A 27,554-nucleotide genomic window follows, 5' to 3' on the forward strand; every position below is an offset into this window, starting at 1 on the left:
TCTAACCCAGACTTCCAGAGCGATAAAAACAAGTTCCTCCAGGACGATGCCACCCAACCCAACTGTTGCCACTTCTGGACTCCGGCAGGGGTTACGTCGTTGTCCACCAGAAGGATCTGATACCATCTCCTGGAGGAAAGCTGAGAAAGGTTCTGTTGATTAACTTGATACCTCGTCCGGCTGGGATTCGTGACAGTATCCGGCAGATTGAACCATGCCTTCGGTATTGCCCTTCGCACAGCTGCTAGGTGACGCCAATTGACCGACTCCCAAGACCAGCCACACTCTGGTGCCTCCATCCACAATATCCGACAATCGCCGGAAACTGGGCGTGGCCGTCTTACCAGGCATCAACGGTCTTCCACCCTCTCCCAAAATTAGGGGATTTCCATACAAAGGCTGATCCAGAGCTTCCTGCCACGAAACCGGATCAGCCTCAGTCCGTTTCAGCTTATAAAAGGTTTTCAGATGGTCGAAGCACCACCGAGGAAGAGAACTGAAACGCGTTGGAGCTTTAAGCAGCCGGAAAAAATCAACCACAGCGTGGGGTTCACTTTTCGATGCCAGAAGCCTCCGGCCTACCTGAGCCCACCGAGACGAACTCAACATAAAACGCTCCAAAAAAGCCAGCTTTAGGGACTGGACCTTCTTAGGGATATCTACGAGGCCTAGACCTCCACTTGCCTTGGGGAGGGTACAAACTTTGGAAGAGACCAGAGGCTTTTTACTCTTCCACAAAAAATCCCGACACATCCCAACTAATGTGTTCTCCTTATCAGCCGGCAAGTCAAAAACTGAGGCAACATACCACAATTTCGACATTGCCAGCAAGTTTAACACAAGGACTCGCCCAACAATGCTTAGTCCTCTCTTGCTCCACCCCTTGAGGGTGCTGCCGACCTTCTGGTTGCGGTCATTCCAGTTAACAGAAGCCGCGTTTTTTTGCACCTTGTTTTACCCCCAAGAGTTTGACGTGATCCTGTGACCATTCAATACCCAAAGGAGTATCAGCACGACCCCTTCAAGCACCCAAGAATAACCCTTTTGGCTTGGATCTGTTGACTTTGCAGCCAGATGCTTTCTGGTACTTATTCAAGATCGTCTCAGCAATGTGGAAGTCTTCATCTCCCACGAAGAGAGATGCGTCGTCGGCATACTGGGAGATTTTGATCGGTTCTTCGACATCAGGGACTCTCACTCCCTTCATGTCAGAAGGCATCACAACCACCCCAAGAACCTCTGCGGCCAGAACGTAATGCAGGGGAGACAGAGGACAGCCCTGGCGAACTCCACGCTCGAGGAGAACAGGGTCACCAATAAAACCATTCACCATTACACGACTTAGAGGGGACTTGTAAAGAAGCCGGATCCATTTACAAAAAACAGGCCCGAACCCCATCCGCTCCAACACTTTGTGCATAAAAGCCCATTCCAAACGATCGAAAGACTTCTCGTTATCAAGGCTTATGATTGCCGCCTCGATATCCTCGTGTTCGACCAGCTCTATAAGGTCCCGAACAAGGAAGCTATTGGTGAGAATTGACCTCCCTGGCACAGAACAGGTCTGATCACTGTGAACAACAAGGCCCATCACGGATCCAAGTCTGCGGGTTAGCGCCTTCGTAATGATGTTATAATCGGCACACAAGAGTGAAATCGGCCTCCAATTCCGCAGGTCCTCTTTTGGCCCCCGCTTGTGAACGAGCATGACAAGAGCCTGCTGCATTGAATCGGTCAACTCAACCTGCTCAAAAGCCTCGTTGGCAACGTGCAGCAGGATAGGGCCTAGCACATCCCAGAAAGCCAAATACAGTTCGACAGGAAGACCATCGATACCGGGGGACTTGTTCAGCGTCATGGATTTTGCTGCAGAATGCAGCTCATCCAAAGTGAACGGCTGTTCACAGATCGCGGCCTCCTCAGGAGGCAAGATCTGGGAGATGTGGGAGATCAACTCCTCCATGCAATTTCTCTCAACTCCCTCTGAGGTGAAGAAGCTCTGGTAGAAAACGCATGTGGCCTGCAATAAATCCTTGGTGGACCGGACTGAACGGCCATCAGGAGTTGCTACTTCGCGGATAAGTTTTTCAGTAGCACGCGACTTCTCCAAAGAGCAGAAATAGCGAGTTGGGTTTTCGCCTTCCACCTGCCACTTGACTCTGGCACGAACGGCGGCTGCTTTATAAGCCTGTTGCTCACCAGCCCGCACTTTACGTTTTAGACCTTCCAACAGGTCAACTAGATGGGTCTCCACATCACTAACTCTTTTAGAGACCTTGTTGTAATCCTTCAGCAGTTTACGTTGAGTCCGTTTACGGCGACGTGCCCTAGCCCTACTGTACGACAGTGCCACCCGCTTAAGCCCAGATTTGCCCTCCTCCCAGAATTCAGCAGCAGACCTAAAAGAATCCCTCTCTGACATCCAAGCGGCAAAATAATCTCGCATGTTCTTGTGAAACTCTTCGTCATTCAAAAGGCTGACGTTGAGCTTCCAGAACCCCGGACCTTTCTCTACCCAATCCCCTGAATCAAATTTGGCTGTGACCATAGTATGATCAGACATGGCAGTGGGTTTGTGACCTGCATGAACCAGATGTCCAAGGAGATCCTTGCTACAATACACTCTATCCAGACGCGAAGAGTGCGCACCAGTTGGCGAGGTCCAAGTGTATTCATGGGCATCAGGATGAGGGAACCTAAAAGTATCCGAGAGAGAATATGTTTTTATCAAAGTTACCAAAGGAGCAGTAGACGAATCAAAAGCTACCGCGGCCGTGCTTCGCCTATCTATTAGGGGATCTAAGACGCAATTGAAATCGCCGGCCAGGAATACGTTGGTGTTTGAATCACCCAGAACACTTTCTAGACCTTGGAAAAACCGACGACGGTCAGGAACATATGTTGGTGCATGTACGGCGACAAACGTAAAATCAAAGCCTGAATACTCCGCCTCAACCTTGACCCAACGACCACCGGGATCAGTGACAAATGACACTATGGTCCCCGAGGCGAGGAAAGGAGCAAGAAACACAATAGCCGTGCCCGCTCTATGATTCGAGCCGGAAGAGGAAAAGACTTTCCCTTTCACAGCTGTTTCAAACCGGGTTACGTCATTGACGTCAGTAAAATGCGTCTCTTGTAGAAAAGCAACATCTGCTTTCAATGACCTGAAGTATGGCCAAGGGAAAATTGCTTCCAGTCCGAAAGCAAACCCTGACAATTTAGTGAGACAACATTCAGAGCCATTATGGATCTATTTAAGTTTTGTTTTTCTCGACTTCTTGTACAGGGCAGCCTTGCGTGCAGCAAAGTCCTCCTAGGACAGGTAAATGACTTTCCTCTGTTTCCTGACTTTCTCAATTTTTGAGTCGCGGCGCATGGTCCGATAATGGACTTCTAAAGAAGTGGAGACAGGGACTAAAACCTCGCCTTGATCGTTAGCGTATGCCGGCATTGACTCGTCTAGGTCTTCTCCCGGAACGGAATCCTCCATTTCCGACGTCGTGTCGTCCATGGGGATAAGCGATCCAGAGGCTTCAATGCCGCTAACTTGGTCTTTTGATGTGTCTACAAAAATGGCCTCTGAAGCGGTGCTCCATAAGGACTCATTTATATCTTGTTTTGCAATTGGCTGGGAAAAGGTAAATGACTGACTCCACAAGTCTTGTGAAGAGTCTTGCTCGGCAGACTGACCGGTCGAGCTGTACGGAACCAACGGTTCAGTGAAACGCAACGATACTTCCTCCTGTTTGACCTGGCTAGAAACTGATGAAATACCATCATCTGCATTTTTGTCCACATCATTTTCCTCCTCTTTACCCCCTTCATTGCTACCACCCTCCAGCCCTTCCTTACCATTATCCATAGCATCTTTATCATTCCCGTCCTCTGCCTCATTCACCTCATTTTTATCATCACTACCCACTACATCATTGCTACTCTCCTGTCCACCATCCGTATCCCCATTCACCATTTCACAATCATCCTCAGCCTCATTACTATTATCCGTGTCATCATCACTGTCATCCCTTCCATCATTATCTCCCTGCTTATTGTCATGATCATCATTATTCATATCCTCGTCGTGCTTATTACCATTATCATCCATCGCAACTGCGATGTCATCTTCATCTCCACTACTTGTCCCATTGTCGCTACTCTCAGTGTCCAGATCTTGAGGACAATTCTTTTGGAAATGACCTTCTTGCTTGCAAATCAAACATTTGTTTTTCAGCGGGCAGTCATTTTTGAGGTGGTCTGTCGCCTGGCACAGGTGACAAGCTCGCACCTGCCCTCTGTACCACACTGGTAACCGAAAAGATGCTCCCACCCATATGGCTTCAGGAATGGTGGACGAAATGTTGCTCATCCATACTCTCCTAACCCCATTTTGCAAGGTTCTGTCGAACAGGTAGCATTCTCGTTCAACAGAGTGCACCGTTCCAAACTGTTTGAGAGCAGCCCCTCTCCGTTCATCCGGAATCTCATAGGGGCTCTTCACATTCGCCAAAGTTCTGGATTGCTCAACTTCATAAACCGGACAGTTTACTCCATTAAGCACCAGATCTTCATTAAGTAATTTTTAACCCCAAAGGCGCTACCCGGCTGACACGTCCAACTGTATTGACCGCCAGTCAGGTACTGCACTGCGTGCTCAACCCCTTCACCGATCAACTGGCAAGTGACAGTGGTCAATGAACTTCGTGCAAGAGTGCACGAATTTGCTGCCTGTTATTCACAAAAGCCTTTGTGTGCCCTGCTAGCCCGGGATGAATGGCGCTCGACCGGGCAAGCTGACCTTGTTTACTGTCCTATGCTGTAACCTGTATAGGCCTCCAACACAGGCCACGACAACTGGTGCCTGAGCCAAGCCGCGCGGGCTGGCCCACCGGCCACGCTGGCCAAACACCAAAATGTCAAAAAACTAGTCAAAAATATAGAATTTCTGACTACAAACTATATCAATGGAGAGCTCGTGACAAGAGAAATCTGTGAGTATCAGAAACACACAAGAAATCACTGGAAATCCAGAGAAATGAAGCCTGACAGATGGAGCGATCTGACAACACGTCTCTATCTCCCCCCTCTCTCTCTCTTTCTCTCTCTTTATCTTTATCTATATCTCTCTATCTTTTTTTTTTTTTTTTTTTTTTTTTTTTTGTACGCCACAGCAATCTAGGCTGTGGGAAAACAGAACCAAATCTGTCCGCAGTATGTAAAACATACCTACATCCTTACTGACAGGACCAGCCCATCATTATATGACTAAAACGTCACAACCGGCAGACAGATAGAGCCAGGACAGACACAAGAAACAAATATCCATTAAAATTAACAGTAAAACCTCCGCCTCAGAATAGGCGGAACTGCTGAAAACGTGAAGTTATGACACCAGGTCACGAACAATTGCCAGATTAAAATTGGACAACGGGCCTGCCGTTCCGCAGAACGCAAAAAATAGAATTGCGACACCAGGTGGTCTTGAATGTCGCCAACTTTCCCAGCCTGCGATGCCGTTCAAAAACAGTCAGCAAGTGGTACTGCAGGTCCCTGTGGAAAAGGCTGGGCACCACCTTAAGATGGTCGATCACGTGATTGTGTGCTACCACGTAGCACCGATGCCTCCAAATTGACCAGATACAAAGAAACACCTGATCTCTGACGACCGGTTTCAATGAAGAAGGCACTTGTCTCAAGTCGCCCCACAACACATCTTCCAGGCTGAACGAGAACCCTCGTCCAAGGACGCGCCCAATCGTCCGTTCCAACATCTGCCACATGCTGGACGCAACCGGGCAATGCCACACAAGGTGTTCTACGGTCTCGTCTTGAGGCGAGCACAAAGGACAGTCGGCAGATACAGACAGTCCTGCTCGGACTAACTTATGCCCGACCCACCACTGTCTGTGCCACAGCAGCCAAACAGCCTCCTTAGCTCGGTTGTCTAACCCAGACTTCCAGAGCGATAAAAACAAGTTCCTCCAGGACGATGGCACCCAACCCAACTGTTGCCACTTCTGGACTCCGGCAGGGGTTACGTCGTTGTCCACCAGAAGGATCTGATACCATCTCCTGGAGGAAAGCTGAGAAAGGTCCTGTTGGTTAACCTTATACCTCGTCCGGCTGGGATTCGTTACAGTATCCGGCAGACTGAACCATGCCTTCGGTATTGCCCTTCGCACAGCTGCTAGGTGACGCCAATTGACGGACTCCAAGACCAGCCACACTCTGGTGCCTCCATCCACAATATCCGACAATCGCCGGAAACTGGGCGTGGCCGTCTTACCAGGCATCAACGGTCTTCCACCCTCTCCTAAAATTAGGGGATTTCCATACAAAGGCTGATCCAGAGCTTCCTGCCACGAAACCGGATCAGCCTCAGTCCGTTTCAGCTTAAAGAAGGTTTTCAGATGGTCGAAGTACCACCGAGGAAGAGAACTGAAACGCGTTGGAGCTTTAAGCAGCCGGAAAAAGTCAACCACAGCGTGGGGTTCACTTTTCGACGCCACAAGCCTCCGGCCTACCTGAGCCCACCGAGACGAACTCAACATAAGCCGCTCCAAAAAGGCCAGCTTTAAGGACTGAACCTTCTTGGGGATATCTACGAGGCCTAGACCTCCACTTGCCTTGGGGAGGGTACAAACTTTGGAAGAGACCAGAGGCTTTTTGCTCTTCCACAAAAAATCCCGACACATCCCAACTAATGTGTTCTCCTTATCCGCCGGCAAGTCAAAAACTGAGGCAACATACCAAAATTTCGACATTGCCAGCAAGTTTAACACAAGGACTCGCCCAACAATGCTTAGGCCTCTCTTGCTCCATCCCTTGAGGGTGCTGCCGACCTTCTGGATGCGGTCATTCCAGTTAACAGAAGCCGCGTTTTTTGCACCTTGTTTTACCCCCAAGAGTTTGACGTGATCCTGTGACCATTCAATACCCAAAGGATTATCAGCACGACCCTTCCAAGCACCCAAGAATAACCCTTTTGACTTGGATCTGTTGACTTTGCAGCCAGACGCTTTCTGGTACTTATTCAAGATCGCCTCAGCAATGTGGAAATCTTCATCATCTCCCACGAAGAGAGATGCGTCGTCGGCATACTGGGAGATTTTGATCGGTTCTTCGACATCAGGGACTCTCACTCCCTTCATGTCAGAAGACCTCACAACCACCCCAAGAACCTCTGCGGCCAGAACGTAAAGCAGGGGAGACAGAGGACAGCCCTGGCGAACTCCACGCTCGAGGAGAACAGGGTCACCAATAAACCCATTCACCATTATACGACTAACAGGAGACTTTTAAAGAAGCCGGATCCATTTACAAAAAACAGGCCCGAACCCCATCCGCTCCAACACTTTGTGCATAAAAGCCCATTCCAAACGATCAAAAGCCTTCTCGTTATCAAGGCTTATGATTGCCGCCTCGATATCCTCGTGTTCGACCAGCTCTATAAGGTCCCGAACAAGGAAGCTATTGGTGAGGATTGACCTCCCTGGCACAGAACAGGTCTGATCACTGTGAACAACAAGGCCCATCACGGACCCAAGTCTGCGGGTTAGCGCCTTTGTGATGATCTTATAATCGGCACACAAGAGTGAAATCGGCCTCCAATTCCGCAGGTCCTCTTTTGGCCCCCGCTTGTGAACGAGCCTGACAAGAGCCTGCTGCATTGAATTGGTTAACTCACCCTGCTCAAAAGCCTCGTTGGCAACGTCCAGCAGGATAGGGCCTAGCACATCCCAGAAAGCCAAATACAGTTCGACAGGAAGACCATCGATACCGGGGGACTTGTTCAGCGTCATGGATTTTGCTGCAGAGTGCAGCTCTTCCAAAGTGAACGGCTGTTCACAAATCGCGGCCTCCTCAGGAGGCAAGATCTGGGAGATCTGGGAGATCAACTCCTCCATGCAATTTCTCTCAACTCCCTCTGAGGTGAAGAGGCTCTGGTAGAAATCGCATGTGGCTTGCAATAAATCCTCGGTGGACCGGACTGAACGGCCATCAGGAGTTGCTACTTCGCGGATAAGTTTTTCTGTAGCACGCGACTTCTCCAAAGAACAGAAATAGCGAGTGGGGTTCTCGCCTTCCACCTGCCACTTGACTCTGGCACGAACGGCGGCTGCTTTATAAGCCTGTTGCTCACCAGCCCGCACTTTACGTTTTAGATCTTCCAACAGGTCAACTAGATGGGTCTCCCCATCACTAACTCTTTTAGAGACCTTGTTGTAATCCTTTAGGAGTTTACGTTGAGCCCGTTTACGGCGACGTGCCCTAGCCTTACTGTACGACAGTGCCACCCGCTTAAGCCCAGATTTGCCCTCCTCCCAGAATTCAGCAGCAGACCTAAAAGAATCCCTCTCTGACATCCAAGCGGCAAAATAATCTCGCATGTTCTTGTGAAACTCTTCGTCATTCAAAAGGCTGACGTTGAGCTTCCAGAACCCCGGACCTTTCTCTACCCAATCCCCTGAATCAAATTTGGCTGTGACCATAGTATGATCAGACATGGCAGTGGGTTCATGACCTGCATGAACCAGATGTCCAAGGAGATCCTTGCTACAATACACTCTATCCAGACGCGAAGAGTGCGCACCAGTTGGCGAGGTCCAAGTGTATTCATGGGCATCAGGATGTAGGAACCTGAAAGTATCCGACAGAGAATATGTTTTAATCAAAGTTGCCAAGGGAGCAGTAGACGAATCAGAAGCTACCGCGGCCGTGCTTCGCCTATCTATTAGGGGATCTAAGACGCAATTGAAATCTCCGGCCAGGAAGACGTTGATGTTTGAATCACCCAGAACTCTTTCTAGACCTTGGAAAAACCGACGACGGTCAGGAACATATGTTGGTGCATGTACGGCGACAAACGTAAAATCAAAGCCTGAATACTCCGCCTCAACCTTGACCCAACGACCACCGGGATCAGTGACAGACGACACTATGGTCCCCGACGCGAGGAAAGAAGCAAGAAACACAATAGCCGTGCCCGCTCTATGATTCGAGCCGGAAGAGGAAAAAACTTTCCCTTTCACAGCTGTTTCAAACCGGGTTACGTCATTGACGTCAGTAAAATGCGTCTCTTGTAGAAAAGCAACATCTGCTTTTAATGACCTGAAGGTATGGCCAAGGGAAAATTGCTTCCAGTCCGAAAGCAAACCCTGACAATTTAGTGAGACAACATTCAGAGCCATTATGGATCTATTTAAGTTTTGTTTTTCTCGACTTCTTGTACAGGGCAGCCTTGCGTGCAGCAAAGTCCTCCTGGGACAGGTAAATGACTTTCCTCTGTTTCCTGACTTTCTCAATTTTTGAGTCGCGGCGCATGGTCCGATAATGGACTTCTAAAGAAGTGGAGACAGAAACTAAAACCTCGCCTTGATCGTTAGCGTATGCCGGCATTGACTCGTCTAGGTCTTCTCCCGGAACGGAATCCTCCATTTCCGACGTCGTGTCGTCCATGGGGATAACCGATCCAGAGGCTTCAATGCCGCTAACTTGGTCTTTTGATGTGTCTACAAAAATGGCCTCTGAAGCGGTGCTCCATAAGGACTCATTTATATCTTGTTTTGCAATTGGCTGTGAAAAGGTAAATGATTGACTCCACAAGTCTTGTGAAGAGTCCTGCTCGGGAGACTGACCGGTCGAGCTGTACGGAACCAACGGTTCAGTGAAACTCAACGATACTTCCTCCTGTTTGACCTGGCTAGATACTGATGAAGTACCATTATCTACATTGTTGTCCACATCATTTTCCTCCTCTTTACCCTCTTCATTCCTACCACCCTCCTGCCCGTCCTTACCATTATCCATAGCATCTTTATCATTCCCGTCCTCTGCCTCATTCATCTCATTTTTATCATCATTACCCACTACATCATTGCTACTCTCCTGTCCACCATCCGTATCCCCATTCACCATTTCACAATCATCCTCAGCCTCATTACTATCATCCGTGTCATCATCACTGTCATCCTTTCCGTCATTATCTCCCTGCTCATTGTCATGATCATCATTATTCATATCCTCGTCGTCCTTATTACCATTATCATCCATCGCAACTGCGATGTCATCTTCATCTCCACTACTTGTCCCATTGTCGCTACTCTCAGTGTCCAGATCTTGAGGACAATTCTTTTGGAAATGACCTTCTTGCTTGCAAATCAAACATTTGTTTTTCAGTGGGCAGTCATTTTTTAGGTGGTCTGTCGCCTGGCACAGGTGACAAGCTCGCACCTGCCCTCTGTACCAGACTGGTAACCGAAAAGATGCTCCCACCCATATGGCTTCAGGAATGGTGGACGAAATGTTGCTCATCCATACTCTCCTAACCCCATTTTGCAAGGTTCTGTCGAATAGGTAGCATTCTCGTTCAACAGAGTGCACCGTTCCAAACTGTTTAAAAACAGCCCCTATCCGTTCATCCGGAATCTCATAAGGGCTCTTCACCTTAACCAAAGTTCTGGATTGCTCAACTTCATAAACCGGACAGTTTACTCCATTAAGTACCAGATCTTCATTAAGTAATTTTTGCTTCACCTCCTCATTGGCAACAGTGACATTCCACAGATCGCCAGTAACGTGGACCAAACCCCTCAACACTTTGGGTCCGCTGCCGATACGTTCCTGCAACCCATGATAAACGTCAATGGCTTTTACATTGCCTTTAATTCGCAATTTAAGGCTAAGAGGCCTTTTAATGCGGAAAGCCATTCTGTTGGTTAAAAAAAAAAAAAAAAAAAAAAAAAAAAACCCTCGCCCAAAGGCGCTACCCGGCTGACACGTCCAACTGTGTTGGCAGCCAGTCAGGTACTGCACTGTGTGCTCAACCCCTTCACTGATCAATGAACAGTGGCCAATAAACTTCGTGCAAGAGTGCACGAATTTGCTGCCTGTTATTCACAAAAGCCTTTGTGTGCCCTGCTAGCCCGGGATGAATGGCGCTCGACCGGCCAAGCTGACCTTGTTCACTGTCCTATGCTGTAACCTGTATAGGCCTCCAACACAGGCCACGACAACTGGTGCCGGAGCCAAGCCGCGCGGGCTGGCCCACCGGCCACGCTGGCCAAACACCAAAATGTCAAAAAACTAGTCAAAAATATAGAATTTCTGACTACAAAGTATATCAATGGATAGCTCGTGACAAGAGAAATCTGTGAGTATCAGAAACACACAAGAAATCACTGGAAATCCAAGGAAATGAAGCCTGACAGATGGAGCGATCTGACAACATGTCTCTATCTCCCCCCTCTCTCTCTCTCTTTATCTTTATCTATATCTCTCTATCTATATATATCTATATCTATCTATATCGATATAAATATATATCTATGTGTATATCTATCTAAGGAAAAGTTCTTTCCAAACACAACATCTTTGGACATTTGGTTACAGAACACATCACACCTAGAAATCGTTTTCAGCTCAAAGAGAATCAACAGCAGTGTCACTGGCCGTAAAGGGTATATCTAGCACCGTGTGAACTCAAAATCACCAAAACAACCTGTCATTTCTGCGTTCCAGTGTTTGGTTTCCTTGTCAGATTAGCCTACGGCAGCGTCCGCGTAACGTTCTAACAAATTCCCCGAGTTAACGACGCTCGTGTGGCCGTTTGTGCAGAGAATGACGCTGGTGTGGCCGTTTGTGTAGACAACGACGCTTGTGTGGCCACCGTTTGTGCAGGCAACGACGCTGGTTTGGCCGTTTGCGCAGGCAACAACGCTCGTGTAGCCGTTTGTGCATGCTGCAATTTTATTTCACCGATGTGTTGAATAAAAGCACGCCACATGTGGCACACTACGTCAATAACTTGCCAAAGTTGGAAAGTCAGGAGACTGGAGTACTGACTAAAAGATAAATTATTTGGTTAAAGGAAGGATGCATTGATATCATGAGCTGCTGTGCTCTCGAAAAGAATTTGTGTACAATACGAGATGTGTAGGCCTATGACACACACACATTAACTGTAACATATCTGGTCAGGAACATTAATGTGTACCTTGCTCAGATCATCTATTTGTACCTACACTTTTAATATCCACCAAACTGTGTACCTTGATACATATCTTGTTTTCATCTCGAACTATACAAACGCATGTGTACAGACTTTAGTCAATTAAGTGTCCAACAACCATAAAAGTGACCACTATCAAATCACTTAGAAAACTTCCTGAGTATGACATTAAACCAAAATGAAATAAATAAATTGTGTTTACACTAAACAAGGAAAACAGAAAGCCCTTATCAGTTCGACCAGAAGAGATACCGATAACAGCACTAGAAAAGTGTGCAGCAAACTGCAATGTGGGAGTAGTGCTGGTGACTTAAAAGTATGACATTAAGCCACCATGAAATTGATAAACTGGGTTACAGATTCGATAAAAGAATGGAAGCCCCAATGTAAGCTGTAGAAAAGTGTGCAATAGACTGCAATGTGGCAGTAGAGCCGTTGACTTACTAACACAGCTTGTGGTTTCGCCGTTCCATTCTTGGTTTGCCTGGCAGACTCGTTCTTTGGAGCCATGTAGGGTGTAGCCCTGGTTGCATTGAAAGCTGACTGTGTCTCCGACTTGCCTACGATACCCGATGCGACGCCCATTCTCAGGCGTAGGCACTTCGGAACATTGCGATACTGAAACAGAACGAAACAAAATGTATCGACAAAACCATTGATTAATCATTATATATATATATATCTCTTTTTTTTTTTACGCCACAGCAATCTAGGCTGTGGGAAAACAGAACCAAATCTGTCCGCGGTATGTAAAACATACCTACATCCTTACCGACAGGACCAGCCCATCATTATATGACTAAAACGTCACAACCGGCAGACAGATAGAGCCAGGACAGACACAAGAAACAAATATCCATTAAAATTAACAGTGAAACTTCCGCCTCAGAATAGGCGGAACTGCTGAAAATGTGAAGTTATGACACCAGGTCACGAAAAATTGCCAGATTAAAATTGGACAACGGGCCTGCCGTTCCGCAGAACGCAAAAAATAGAATTGCGACACCAGGTGGTCTTGAATGTCGCCAACTTTCCGAACCTGCGATGCCGTTCAAAAACAGTCAGCAAGTGGTACTGCAGGTCCCTGTGGAAAAGGCTGGGCACCACCTTAAGATGGTCAATCACGTGATTGTGTGCTACCACGTAGCACCGATGCCTCCAAATCGACCAGATACAAAGAAACACCTGATCTCTGACGACCGGCTTCAATGAAGGCGGCACTTGTCTCAAGTCCCCCCCACAACACATCTTTCAGGCTGAACGAGAACCCTCGTCCGAGGAGGCGCCCAATTGTCCGTTCCAACATCTGCCACATGCTGGACGCAACCGGGCAATGCCACACAAGGTGTTCTACGGTCTCGTCCTGAGACGAGCACAAAGGACAGTCGGCAGATGCAGACAGTCCTGTTCGGACTAGCTTATGCCCGACCCTCCACTGTGTGTGCCACAGCGGCCAAACAGCCTCCTTAGCTCGGTTGTCTAACCCAGACTTCCAGAGCGATAAAAACAAGTTCCTCCAGGACGATGGCACCCAACCCAACTGTTGCCACTTCTGGACTCCAGCGGGGGTTACGCTGTTGTCCACCAGAAGGATCCGATACCATTTCCTGGAGGAAAGCTGAGAAAGGTTCTGTTGGTTAACTTGATACCTCGCCCGGCTGGGATTCGTGACAGTATCCGGCAGATTGCCTTCGGTATTGCCCTTCGCACAGCTGCTAGGTGACGCCAATTGACCGACTCCAAGACCAGCCACACTCTGGTGCCTCCATCCACAATATCCGACAATCGCCGGAAACTGGGCGTGGCCGTCTTACCAGGCATCAAGGGTCTTCCACCCTCTCCCAAAATTAGGGGATTTCCATACAAAGGCTGATCCAGAGCTTCCTGCCACGAAACCGGATCAGCCTCAGTCCGTTTCAGCTTATAGAAGGTTTTCAGATGGTCGAAGTACCACCGAGGAAGAGAACTGAAACGCGTTGGAGCTTTAAGCAGCCGGAAAAAAATCAACCACAGCGTGGGGTTCACTTTTCGACGCCACAAGCCTCCGGCCTACCTGAGCCCACCGAGACGAACTCAACATAAGCCGCTCCATAAAAGCCAGCTTTAAGGACTGAACCTTCTTAGGGATATCTACGAGGCCTAGACCTCCACTTGCCTTGGGGAGGGTACAAACTTTGGAAGAGACCAGAGGCTTTTTATTCTTCCACAAAAAATCCCGACACATCCCAACTAATGTGTTCTCCTTATCAGTCGGCAAGTCAAAAACTGAGGCAACATACCACAATTTCGACATTGCCAAGTTTAACACAAGGACTCGCCCAACAATGCTTAGGCCTCTCTTGCTCCACTCCTTGAGGGTGCTGCCGACCTTCTGGATGCGGTCATTCCAGTTAACAGAAGCCGTGTTTTTTGCACCTTGTTTTACCCCCAAGAGTTTGACGTGATCCTGTGACCATTCAATACCCAAAGGAATATCAGCACGACCCTTCCAAGCACCCAAGAATAACCCTTTTGACTTGGATCTGTTGACTTTGCAGCCTGACGCTTTCTGGTACTTGTTCAAGATGGTCTCGGCAATGTGGAAGTCTTCATCTCCCACGAAGAGAGATGCGTCGTCGGCATACTGGGAGATTTTGATCGGTTCTTCGACATCAGGGACTCTCACTCCCTTCATGTCAGAAGGCATCACAACCAACCCAAGGACCTCTGCGGCCAGAACGTAAAGCAGGGGAGACAGAGGACAGCCCTGGCGAGCCCAATTCCGCAGGTCCTCTTTTGGCCCCCGCTTGTGAACGAGCCTGACAAGAGCCTGCTGCATTGAATCGGTCAACTCAACCTGCTCAAAAGCCTCGTTGGCAACGTGCAGCAGGATAGGGCCTAGCACATCCCAGAAAGCCAAATACAGTTCGACAGGAAGGCCATCGATACCGGGGGACTTGTTCATCGTCATGGATTTTGCTGCAGAATGCAGCTCATCCAAAGTGAACGGCTGTTCACAGATCGCGGCCTCCTGAGGAGGCAAGATCTGGGGGATCTGGGAGATCAACTCCTGCATGCAATTTCTCTCAACTCCCTCTGAGGTGAAGAATCTCTGGTAGAAATTGCATGTGGTCTGCAATAAATCCTTGGTGGACCGGACTGAACGGCCATCAGGAGTTGCTACTTCGCGGATAAGTTTTTCAGTACCACGCGACTTCTCCAAAGAGCAGAAATAGCGAGTTGGGTTTTCGCCTTCCACCTGCCACTTGACTCTGGCACGAACGGCGGCTGCTTTATAAGCCTGTTGCTCACCAGCCCGCACTTTACGTTTTAGACCTTCCAACAGGTCAACTAGATGGGTCTCCACATCACTAACTCTTTTAGAGACCTTGTTGTAATCCTTTAGGAGTTTACGTTGAGTCCGTTTACGACGACGTGCCTAGCCCTACTGTACGACAGTGCCACCCGCTTAAGCCCAGAATTGCCCTCCTCCCAGAATTCAGCAGCAGGCCTAAAAGAATCCCTCTCTGACATCCAAGCGGCAAAATAATCTCGCATGTTCTTGTGAAACTCTTCGTCATTCAAAAGGCTGACGTTGAGCTTCCAGAACCCCGGACCTTTCTCTACCCAATCCCCTGAATCAAATTTGGCTGTGACCATAGTATGATCAGACATGGCAGTGGGTTTGTGACCTGCATGAACCAGATGTCCAAGGAGATCCTTGCTACAATACACTCTATCCAGACGCGAAGAGTGCGCACCAGTTGGCGAGGTTCAAGTGTATTCATGGGCATCAGGATGAGGGAACCTAAAAGTATCCGAGAGAGAATATGTTTTTATCAAAGTTGCCAAAGGAGCAGTAGACGAATCAGAAGCTACCGCGGCCGTGCTTCGCCTATCTATTAGGGGATCTAAGACGTAATTGAAATCGCCGGCCAGGAATACGTTTGTGTTTGAATCACCCAGAACACTTTCTAGACCTTGGAAAAACCGACGACGGTCAGCAACATATGTTGGCGCATGCACGGCGACAAACGTAAAGTCAAAGCCTGAATACTCCGCCTCAACCTTGACCCAACGACCACCGGGATCAGTGACAGATAACATAATGGTCCCCGACGCGAGGAAAGAAACAAGAAACACAATAGCCGTGCCCGCTCTATGATTCGAGCCGGAAGAGGAAAAGACTTTCCCTTTCACAGCTGTTTCAAACCGGGTTACGTCATTGACGTCAGTAAAATGCGTCTCTTGTAGAAAAGCAACATCTGCTTTCAATGACCTGAAAGGTATGGCCAAGGGAAAATTGCTTCCAGTCCGAAAGCAAACCCTGACAATTTAGTGAGACAACATTCAGAGCCATTATGGATCTATTTAAGTTTTGTTTTTCTCGACTTCTTGTACAGGGCAGCCTTGCGTGCAGCAAAGTCCTCCTGGGACAGGTAAATTACTATCCTCTGTTTTCTGACTTTCTCAATTTTTGAGTCGCGGCGCATGGTCCGATAATGGACTCCTAAAGAAGTAGAGACAGGGACTAAAACCTCGCCTTGATCGTTAGCGTATGCCGGCATTGACTCGTCTAGGTCTTCTCCCGGAACGGAATCCTCCATTTCCGACGTCGTGTCGTCCATGGGGATAAGCGATCCAGAGGCTTCAATGCCGCTAACTTGGTCTTTTGGGGTGTCTACAAAAATGGCCTCTGAAGCGGTGCTCCATAAGGACTCATTTATATCTTGTTTTGCAATTGGCTGGGAAAAGGTAAATGACTGACTCCACAAGTCTTGTGAAGAGTCTTGCTCGGCAGACTGACCGGTCGAGCTGTACGGAACCAACGGTTCAGTGAAAGTCAACGATACTTTCTCCTGTTTGACCTGGCTAGAAACTGATGAAATACCATCATCTGCATTTTTGTCCACATCATTTTCCTCCTCTTTACCCCTTTTATTCCTACCACCCTCCTGCCCGTCCTTACCATTATCCATAGCATCTTTATCATTCCCGTCCTCTGCATCATCCACCTCATTTTTATCATCACTACCCACTACATCATTGCTCCTCTCCTGTCCAACATCCGTATCCCCATTCACCATTTCACAATCATCCTCAGCCTCATTAGTATCATCCGTGTCATCATCACTGTCATCCTTTCTGTCATTATCTCCCTGCTCATTGTCATGATCATCATTATTCATATCCTCGTCGTCCTTATTACCACTATCATCCATCGCAACTGCGATGTCATCTTCATCTCCACTACTTGTCCCATTGTCGCTACTCTCAGTGTCCAGATCTTGAGGACAATTCTTTTGAAAATGACCTTCTTGCTTGCAAATCAAACATTTGTTTCTCAGTGGGCAGTCATTTTTGAGGTGGTCTGTCGCCTGGCACAGGTGACAAGCTCGCACCTGCCCTCTGTACCACACTGGTAACCGAAAAGATGCTCCCACCCATATGGCTTCAGGAATGGTGGACGAAATGTTGCTCATCCATATTCTCCTAACCCCATTTTGCAAGGTTCTGTCGAATAGGTAGCATTCTCGTTCGACAGAGTGCACCGTTCCAAACTGTTTGAGAGCAGCCCCTCTCCGTTCATCCGGAATCTCATAGCGGCTCTTCACCTTAACCAAAGTTCTGGATTGCTCAACTTCATAAACCGGACAGTTTACTCCATTAAGCACCAGATCTTCATTAAGCAGTTTTTGCTTGACCTCCTCATTGGCGACAGTGACATTCCACAGATCCCCAGTAACGTGGACCAAACCCCTCAACACTTTGGGTCCGCTGCCGATGCGTTCCTGCAACCCATGATAAACTTCAATGGCTTTTATATTGCCTTTAATCCGCAATTTAAGGCTAAGAGGCCTTTTAATGCGGAAAGCCATTCTGGTGGTGGTACAAAAAAAAAAAAAAAAAAAAAAAAAAAAAAATCCCCGCCCAAAAGCGCTATCCGGCTGACACGTCCAACTGTATTGACGGCCAGTCAGGTACTGCACTGCGTGCTCAACCCCTTCACTTATCAACTGTCAAGTGACAGTGGCCAATGAACTTCGTGCAAGAGTGCACGAATTTGCTGCCTGTTATTCACAAAAGCCTTTGTGTGCCCTGCTAGCCCGGGATGAATGGCGCTCGACCGGGCAAGCTGACCTTGTTTACTGTCCTATGCTGTAACCTGTACAGGCCTCCAACACAGGCCACGACAACTGGTGCCTGAGCCAAGCCGCGCGGGCTGGCCCACCGGCCACGCTGGCCAAACACCAAAACGTCAAAAAACTAGTGAAAAATATAGAATTTCTGACTACAAACTATATCAATCGATAGCTCGTGACAAGAGAAATCTGTGAGTATCAGAAACACACAAGAAATCACTGGAAATCCAGAGAAATGAAGCCTGCCAGATGGAGCGATCTGACAACACGTCCGACCTCCAAAGCTCTATCTCTCTCTCTCTCTATATATATATATATATATTCCTTTCTCTCTATCTCCCTCTCTCTATCTTTCTCTCTCAATCTCTCTCTGTCTTTTTCTCTCTACCTCCCCCCTCTCTCTCTCTCTCTCTCTTTCTCTCTCTCTATCTCTTTCTCTTTATCTCTATCTATATCTCTCTATCTATATCTATCTATATCTATATCTATCTATATCTATATAAATATATATCTATGTGTATATCTATCTATAAGGAAAAGTTCTTTCCAAACACAACATCTTTGGACATTTGGTTACAGAACACATCACACCTAGAAATCGTTTTCAGCTCAAAGAGAATCAACAGCAGTGTCACTGGCCGTAAAGGGTATATCAAGCACCGTGTGAACTCAAAATCACCAAAACAACCTGTCATTTCTGCGTTCCAGTGTTTGGTTTCCTTGTCAGATTAGCCTACGGCAGTGTCCGCGTAACGTTCTAACAAATTCCCCGAGTTAACTACGCTGGTGTGGCCGTTTGTGCAGAGAACGACGCTGGTGTGGCCGTTTGTGTAGACAACGACGCTTGTGTGGCCACCGTTTGTGCAGACAACGACGCTGGTGTGGCCGTTTGTGCAGACAACGACGCTGGTGTGGCCGTTTGTGCAGACAACGACGCTGGTGTGGCCGTTTGTGCAGGCAACGACGCTGGTTTGGCCGCTTGCGCAGGCAACAACGCTCGTGTAGCCGTTTGTGCATGCTGCAATTTAATTTCACCGATGCGTTGAATAAAAGCACGCCACATGTGGCACACTACGTCAATAACTTGCCAAAGTTCGAAAGTCGGGAGACTGGAGTACTGACTAGAAGATAAATTATTTAGTTAAAGGAAGGTTGCATTGATATCATGAGCTGCTGTGCTCTCGAAAAGAATTTGTGTACAATACGAGATGTGTATAACACACACACATTAACTGTAACATATCTGGCCAGGAACATTAATGTGTACCTTGCTCAGATCATCTATTTGTACCTACACTTTCAATATCCACCAAACTGTGTACCTTGATACATATCTTGTTTTCATCTCGAACTATACAAACGCATGTGTACAGACTTTAGTCAATTAAGTGTCCAACAACCATGAAAGTGACCACTATCAAATCACCTAGAAAACTTCCTAAGTATGACGTTAAACCAAAATGAAATAAATAAATTTTTTTACACAAAACAAGGAAAACAGAAAGCCCTTATCAGTTCGACCAGAACAGATACCGATAACAGCACTAGAAAAGTGTGCAGCAAACTGCAGTGTGGGAGTAGTGCTGGTGACTTAAAAGTATGACATTAAGCCACCATGAAATAGATAAACTGGGTTACGGATTCAATAAAAGAATGGAAGCCCCAATGTAAGCTGTAGAAAAGTGTGCAATAGACTGCAATGTGGCAGTAGAGCCGTTGACTTACAAACACAGCTTGGGGTTTCGCCGTTCCATTCTTGGTTTGCCTGGCAGACTCGTTCTTTGGAGCCATGTAGAGCTAAGACCCCGGCGCATTTAAAGCTGACTGTGTTTCCGACTTACCGGCCATGCGACTTCCGTACTCCGGCCAAGACAGTTCAAGATACTGCAGCTGTGTTACTAACTCACAATGTAGCAAAATTTGTTGCTAAGTAAGGGACTGACAGACTGATTGCATGATGGTCATATTTAGTTGCCTTCACTGTGAATGTTAAACTGCCAATCCCAACATACACCCGTAGAATAAACCTCCACAGTCCCCCACCCGTGCATTCATGAGGAAGATGAATTTCAAAAAGTCACTGCCACCATACACCAGTAGAGTAAAACTCCACAAGCCCACACCCACACATCCACGGAGAAGAGGGGTGTTAAACTGTTATTGTTACCATACCCTGGTAGAATAAACGTCCACCCGCCTTTACCCACACATCACGGGGAAACGGATGTTAAACTGTCATTACCACCATACATCGGTAGAATAAACCTCCACCCCGCCTCCACAAGCCCTCGCTCACACATCCACGGGGAAGGGCGATGTTAAACTGTCATTTCTACCACACCGGTAGAATAAACCTTCACAACCCCTCGCCCAAACATCCACGGGGCAAAAGGGTTGTTACACTGTCATTGCTACCACATCGGTAGAATTAACCTCCACACGCCCTCACCCACATATCCTGTATGAAGAGGGATTTTAAACTGTCATTGCCACCATACACCGGTAGAATAAACCTCCACAACCCCTCGCTCACACATCCACAGGGAAGAGCGATGTTACACTGTCATTTCTACCACATCGGTATAATAAACCTGCACACGCCCTCACCAACACATCCCGCTTGAAGAGGGCTGTTAAACCGTCAATGCCATCATACACCGGCAGAATAAACCTCCACAACCCTTCGCCCTTACATCCACAAGGAAGAGCGATGTTAAACTGTCATTTCTACCACACCGGTATAATAAACCTCCACACGCCCTCACCCACACACCCCGCTTGAAGAGGCATGTTAAACCGTCAATGCCACCATACACCGGTAGAATAAACCTCCACAACCCTTCGCCCTTACATCCACGGGGAAGAGCGATATTAAACTGTCATTTCTACCACACCGGTATAATAAACCTCCACACGCCCTCACCCACACACCCCGCTTGAAGAGGGCTGTTAAACCGTCAATGCCACCATACATCGGTAGAATAAACCTCCACAACCCCTCGCCCTTACATCCACAAGGAAGAGCGATGTTAAACTATCATTTCTACCACACCGGTATAATAAACCTCCACACGCCCTCACCCACACATCCCGCTTGAAGAGGGCTGTTAAACCGTCAATGCCACCATACACCGGTAGAATAAACCTCCACAACCCTTCGCCCTTACATCCACGGGGAAGAGCGATGTTAAACTATCATTTCTACCACACCGGTATAATAAACCTCCACACGCCCTCACCCACACATCGCGCTTGAAGAGGGCTGTTAAACCGTCAATGCCACCATACACCGGTAGAATAAACCTCCACAACCCTTCGCCCTTACATCCACAAGGAAGAGCGATGTTAAACTGTCATTTCTACCACACCGGTATAATAAACCTCCACACGCCCTCACCCACACACCCCGCTTGAAGAGGGCTGTTAAACCGTCAATGCCACCATACACCGGTAGAATAAACCTCCACAACCCCTCGCCCTTACATCCACAGGGAAGAGCGATGTTAAACTATCATTTCTACCACACCGGTATAATAAACCTCCACACGCCCTCACCCACACATCGCGCTTGAAGAGGGCTGTTAAACCGTCAATGCCACCATACACCGGTAGAATAAACCTCCACAACCCTTCGCCCTTACATCCACGGGGAAGAGCGATGTTAAACTGTCATTTCTACCACACTGGTATAATAAACCTCCACACGCCCTTACCCACATTCACCGGTAGAATAAACCTCCACAACCCCTCGCACAAGCACCAACGGGGAAGATGGATGTTAAACTGTCATTGCTACCACACCTATAGAATTAACCTCCATACACATTATTTTGCAAATGAATGTAAAGATATGCCCGACAACAGTACAAGGCACGTGAATGTGTGCCAATATTTACCGCTACTAAAGTTTTTAAATTCCTATCAATTAGTTCACAAAGATGAGGACAGACAGACAAGCAGGCAGAGCCATGTCAATACGCCTTAGTCATCGGCTGGAAAGTAGAAGAGGTGCAGCAAACTGCACCCCCTGTTAGCGGATGATAGCGCTGACTACCTATTGTCAACGCCATACTTATGCACGAAATTTACTTTACAGAGAATTGCAAGCTCTGGGAATTAAGAAGATAGACACACAATGCATTTTATGTCCCAGGAACAACCACAATAAGGTATTTCCGGCAGTTGCCAATTTTTTAACCCGTTGTCATCAATTTTGAATTAATCTTATGAAATTAGGGGAAAATTTGTTTTAGATAATTATTTTACATGGGAAATATTTCAGTTGTGATTTTGTTTTGCTGTATACAGCTATACTCGATGTGACTATATATCTTTATGTGTTACCCGTATATGTCTTTAACACGGAGCTATCTATACTAATACCTGTCTCCCCTCGCCTATCAGCCTCACCTGCCCCGAACCTAATATATATGGGTGCATATATTTACCTATCTAAATGTATACACCTATGTGTAAAGCTAGATATAATAAAATAAGGAAAAGTAAAGCAACCAAACTCAATACCACGTAAAAGTGTGACGTGCATCGCCCATTCGGGGCGAGAAACGCCAGTGCAAACCAAAATCCCCCCCCCCCCCCCCACCCCCTCCCCCAGCCTCTCAACTCCGTGTTAGCAAACATGTCGACTTACAAACGCAGCGTGTCGTTTCTCCGTCCCACTCTTTGTTTACCTGGCAAACTCGCTCTCTGGAACCTTGCAAAGCAAATCCGGCGTTACATACAAAGGTGACCTTGTTTCCGACTTGTCGGCCGTTCCCCACGCGACGCCCGCTCTCTGGCCAAGGTAGAACGGGACATTGTGGTACTAAAACAGAAAGAATGGAGACTGACTGATTAGCAGAGTGGTTCCTGTTGGGTTTTATTGGGTGACATAGTTTTGGTCATTGATTTTCGGAGCGGTTTCACTTATTTGCTGCTATGTTTCCTTGACCGTTTTTGGTAATTTTTATTTTGAATGGATGATTTAACCGCTGACCGTTTGGCTTGACGTTCTTGATAGTCAATTGGTGGTGTGATTACATTGATTGAACGCATCGGGTGACTTGATCCTTCGTTTACTGAGTGCCATTATGGTTGATTTATTTTTTAACGATGGATATCTTGTCTCGTGTAGCCAGAAAAAAACCCCATTAATTCATTAATAGTTTGTTTAACTAACTAACTGTTACACGCGATCAACTGTGATGACTGAAATTCTGAATCAAGGCTCTATATTAATCCGTGTTTTATAGTTTGGACAATCGATATCATTGCAATAAGGCGGAAATCTTCCGATAAATATGGGTAATTATATGATTAGTGTTGTTTGCAAATGTTAACAAAAAGAAAAATTAATGAGCGAACACAAAAATTAAGTGATGATTTTTTTTATATATGTACCTTTGCATTCAGGCTCCCAGTTATCCCACTGACCATCCTCCTTGCAAGTTAGTATTGCTGTGCCAACAATTTGTTGTGGATCCTCACACGAAAAGGTAACAGTTTCCATATAAGAATAACTCTTCTTCATAGGGTTATAGTAGCGACCTTTCATACTGCCAGGCTGATCGCAGGTCAGAGCTGGAAATAAATTTCCAAAGCGAAAACTAATCGTTTACATCTGCCTCATGCTCTTTACTGCGCATGCGCCATTCCCAAGTTTGCTTTTACATCACTGCTATCGACGAGAAAAATATTTGAAAGGCTAAACGTAGACAACCCCACGTGCATCAATCGATATCCAACGATGATTTCATGATGAAGAGTTAAAATATCGCTGTTTGCCGTTATACTACACATGTATTACCTTAATAGAATCACTGGAACACGTGGTTTCTATATTTAGAAATACACCCTAATCAAAGAGCCGTGCGTTGGATATTGTTTATAATAAATAATTGTAATATCTCAGACTTCAGAATCAGAATAGTAAAGGATTAGCAATGCAAATGAAAGGAGACTGGCCTTTACCTGAAACGTAGGTTATCGCTATTTCTAAGCACACGTACCTATGCAATCGACGAGTACGTCACTCCACGTCCCATCCTCCAAACAGAAGATTTCCTGAACCTTACTAATACCATCAGCGAGAAATCCTTTAAAGCACTGGTACATCAGAAATTCATCACTGGGGTAATATCCGTTCTCCGCTATGCCCTCACTAGTCTTGTTCGCATTTCTGATGTCACCGGGATCCTTGCAGCCAGAGGTAACTGTGGAAAACAAGAAGATGTTTATTTAAGAAAGAAATGATATTCACTGTCTGAGCATGAGACACGTGTATTAAATATATCATTACAATAAATTGTTTTTTTCTATTTTAGTGCCGTAAGGAGAGTAGGCAAATATATGTGCAGATAAGCTGTACCATCTAGAGAGACTGTAGTTTCCTTTAAATCCAATAGAAACGGATGTATATCTTTCACAACCATTGCTATGTATGCATTGTTTAAAGCTAGCAGACCATCAATATAGGCCTACTGTTTAGTGAAAGAGAATGATCGGGCCTGGTGAGGATTACTCTCTTAAATACTTTTTCCCATAAACAGTCGTATTTATACGAGAACACACATGTATAAAAGTTGATATAATGTGCCAAACAGACATGCAAAAAGTAGGAAAATACGTCAAAGAGCGTTTTACCCGATTTACATCCGGGCTCTCTGGGCTTCCATACTCCGTATTCGCATGTGGCTTCAGACACATCATCCTTTAAATGAAACGTGGGACGAGTGCATTTTATCTGTACACTGGAGTTGTGATGAAACTCTCCATCAACTGCCACCGTCTGAGACACCATCTCTTCAAACTTGCTCTCTTTGTAAAAACATGGTGCTGTAAACCGAGGAGGGTTGGTTTTATTTGACGGACTGTGAGTTGTGGATTTGCAAAAGGATGTGCTGTTTCCAGTCGACAAAAATGCTCTGCTTTTTTTTCATATCTACATGCTGTAATTATCTAAGGGCACTTTTGATAGCCACGCCCATTTGACACGTGCAAAAAATGTATTCTGTAGCATTTTGAATGAGAGTAAGTATTCTGTCTATCCGAAACCTTGCACACATACTAATCTATGCGTCGAAATACTACTTAACCAATGCAGGACGCCGTGACTGATGAGCTCTTGTTTTAGTCGACATATGCTCTGTATCTGATGGACTATTGTTTAAGTCGGTCGTTGGGCTGTGTCTGATAGACTATAGTGTAAGTCGGTAATTCGCCGTGTCTTGTCGACTATACTTTGTCGGCATATACGCTTTGTCTGAAGGACTATAGTTTAAGTCGGCATATACGCTTTGTCTGAAGGACTATAGTTTCAGCTGGAAATTGCGCTGTGTGATGGATTATAGTTTAAGTCGGTAATTGCGCCGTGTTTGACGGGGTATAGTGGAAGTCGGTAATTGGGCTGTGTTTGACGGGGTATAGTTTATGTCGGTATTTGGGCTGTGTCTGATGGACTATAGTGGAAGTCGGTAATTGGGCTGTGTCTGATGGACTATAGTTTGAGTCGAGAATTGTGCCGTGTCTAATGGACACGAGTCGGTAATTTCTCTTTGTCTGATGGACTGTATTGTAAGTCGGTAAATGTGCCGTGTCTGATTGACCATAGCTTGAGTCGTTAATTGTGCCGTGTCTGATAGGCTGTAATTTTAGTCGGTAATTGCGCCGTGTCTGACGGACTATGATTTTAGTCCATAATTATGCCGTGTCAGATGGACTATAGTTTGAGTCAGTAATTGCTCTCTGTCTGATGAGCCAGTCGTAGGCGGTTGGTTTAAACTGGTGTGGTTTATTTACCTGTACAACGTACAACGTCAGTGACAGCCCTGGGCCTATCGGATGTGTTAGCAACTTTACTCTGTATAAATGATGCAATCCTTAACGTGGATAGATAATTCTAATTTTAACTTACTTCATTCAGTAGCCCGTTGTCGCATATTGCAACTGGCGTAACTTCCATGATAACATTATGGTGAAAAGATAGGTCACCACGGTAAATGCACTGTGCATGGTGTTGTGACACTTTGTAAAATGAGCCCCATTATAGTAAGAAATTTACGTATACAACATGCTCGTCGGGGAAGCATGTCACTTGTCCCACTGTGTTCTAAGGGCACAAATTACACGTTGTTTCTTTCGAAACTTTTCAAGTTCACAAACGATCAGCTTAGCTCCTCAATTTTCTCCACCGCTTGGCTACTCTATATAACTTTTTTTCGGGATACCCATGTTATAATCAATGCGATTCTGCCATTTTTGCCTAACATTTTTGACAAATCACATGATATAGTCGAACTTTATTACCTGTGGCGATTAAAGAGTTCGAACTCGAAACTTCGCTGTTAATGTCTGTCGTGTGGTATAGAAGTAGATATAATTTAAAACTTTACATACTAACCTGGGTGACACGCAAGAGAACTTCGCTGCGACCATGTTCCGTAGACACAGTGTGTTCTGTTGTTTTCTGCTGCCCTGTAACCCATGTCACATAAGAGTTCAGCCGTCGCCCGATGAGGGACACGTTTTGTAATTCTGACCGTGTCGTTATGAGGATAGATGATTCTCCCGTGGGAAATATTCTCTAGTAAATCGCATAGGTCTGTAAAAAGGTTAACGGTGTCCCAAGTGAATAACAAATTCCCGAATTGTCAGAAAGGTGAAGTGAGCAAAACTGAGCAAAGTTCTCGGAAGGAAATATGAACAACAAAGTTCAAATTCTCTGGAAGGTAAAGTGAGCAATTCTACCACGTCCTCGGAAAGAGAATAAGAACAACAAACTCCTAAATACCCTGAAGGAAAAGTGAGCAAATCTATCCCAAGTTCATGCAAAGGACAAATGAACAACACAGTCCTATATTCTGTGTTTCCGTGTTTTCAGAGAGCTTAATTGAGCAACAATGTTTTCAGTTCTTCCAAGCTACATGTAGGTTAAAATGAACAAGAATTCCCCAAATTCTCCTGAACGTGGGACGAACAGCTAAGTCCCGTTCTCGCAAAGGTAAAATATACAATAATGGGTACCAAGTATTCAAAACGTTTAGGTTATCAAAACAGATACACAGTGCCAAAGCAACACATGCGCAAAAGAAGTTTGGTTTCTGTAATATTAATATTGTTGAAACACCCTGCACTAATGTGTTTCTTAAGTATCACAGTACCTGGTACATTTCCATTTATGACTGAGTGCCGTCAGTTAACACATTTTCACTGAGCAAACACTAACTTTCTACAGCATAAAATTCACTCGGCAAAAACTAAAACCAGTAATAATAATTAAACCCTTATCATGATCCACGTGATTAAAGTCAGGGATACGACAATAATTAAAGACACCCACCTGAAAAGCGTATTTAAAACACCGCAACTTTTACTTGAATAGAGATAAATGCATTTTAATATTACAATTTCGACGATTTAAGGAC

At 46.2% G+C, this 27,554-nt stretch overlaps 1 protein-coding gene across 2 annotated transcripts in view; it reads right to left on the reverse strand.

Annotated features, from left to right (window-relative positions):
• The window catches only part of LOC135480330 (sushi, von Willebrand factor type A, EGF and pentraxin domain-containing protein 1-like), a 79,615-nt gene that overhangs the window by 24,198 nt on the left and 27,863 nt on the right, over nucleotides 1–27,554 (reverse strand). The window contains exons 15-21 of one of the 2 annotated variants that reach the window (XR_010445925.1): nucleotides 26,531–26,731; nucleotides 24,775–24,966; nucleotides 24,141–24,344; nucleotides 23,533–23,712; nucleotides 22,784–22,957; nucleotides 12,455–12,628; nucleotides 2,581–2,696 (exon numbers count right to left, since the gene is read on the reverse strand). Coding sequence is in view for 1 of the 2 variants with exons in the window: in XM_064760151.1 (XP_064616221.1) it covers nucleotides 12,455–12,628; nucleotides 22,784–22,957; nucleotides 23,533–23,712; nucleotides 24,141–24,344; nucleotides 24,775–24,966; nucleotides 26,531–26,731 (1,125 nt within the window). In the remaining variant the exon portion in view is untranslated. The remainder of the gene's footprint in view (nucleotides 1–2,580; nucleotides 2,697–12,454; nucleotides 12,629–22,783; nucleotides 22,958–23,532; nucleotides 23,713–24,140; nucleotides 24,345–24,774; nucleotides 24,967–26,530; nucleotides 26,732–27,554) is intronic. The other variant, XM_064760151.1, reaches the window with a different exon arrangement.

The sequence above is a fragment of the Liolophura sinensis genome, chromosome 13, assembly GCF_032854445.1.
Source record: "Liolophura sinensis isolate JHLJ2023 chromosome 13, CUHK_Ljap_v2, whole genome shotgun sequence".
NCBI classification, from domain to species: Eukaryota; Metazoa; Mollusca; class Polyplacophora; order Chitonida; family Chitonidae; genus Liolophura; species Liolophura sinensis.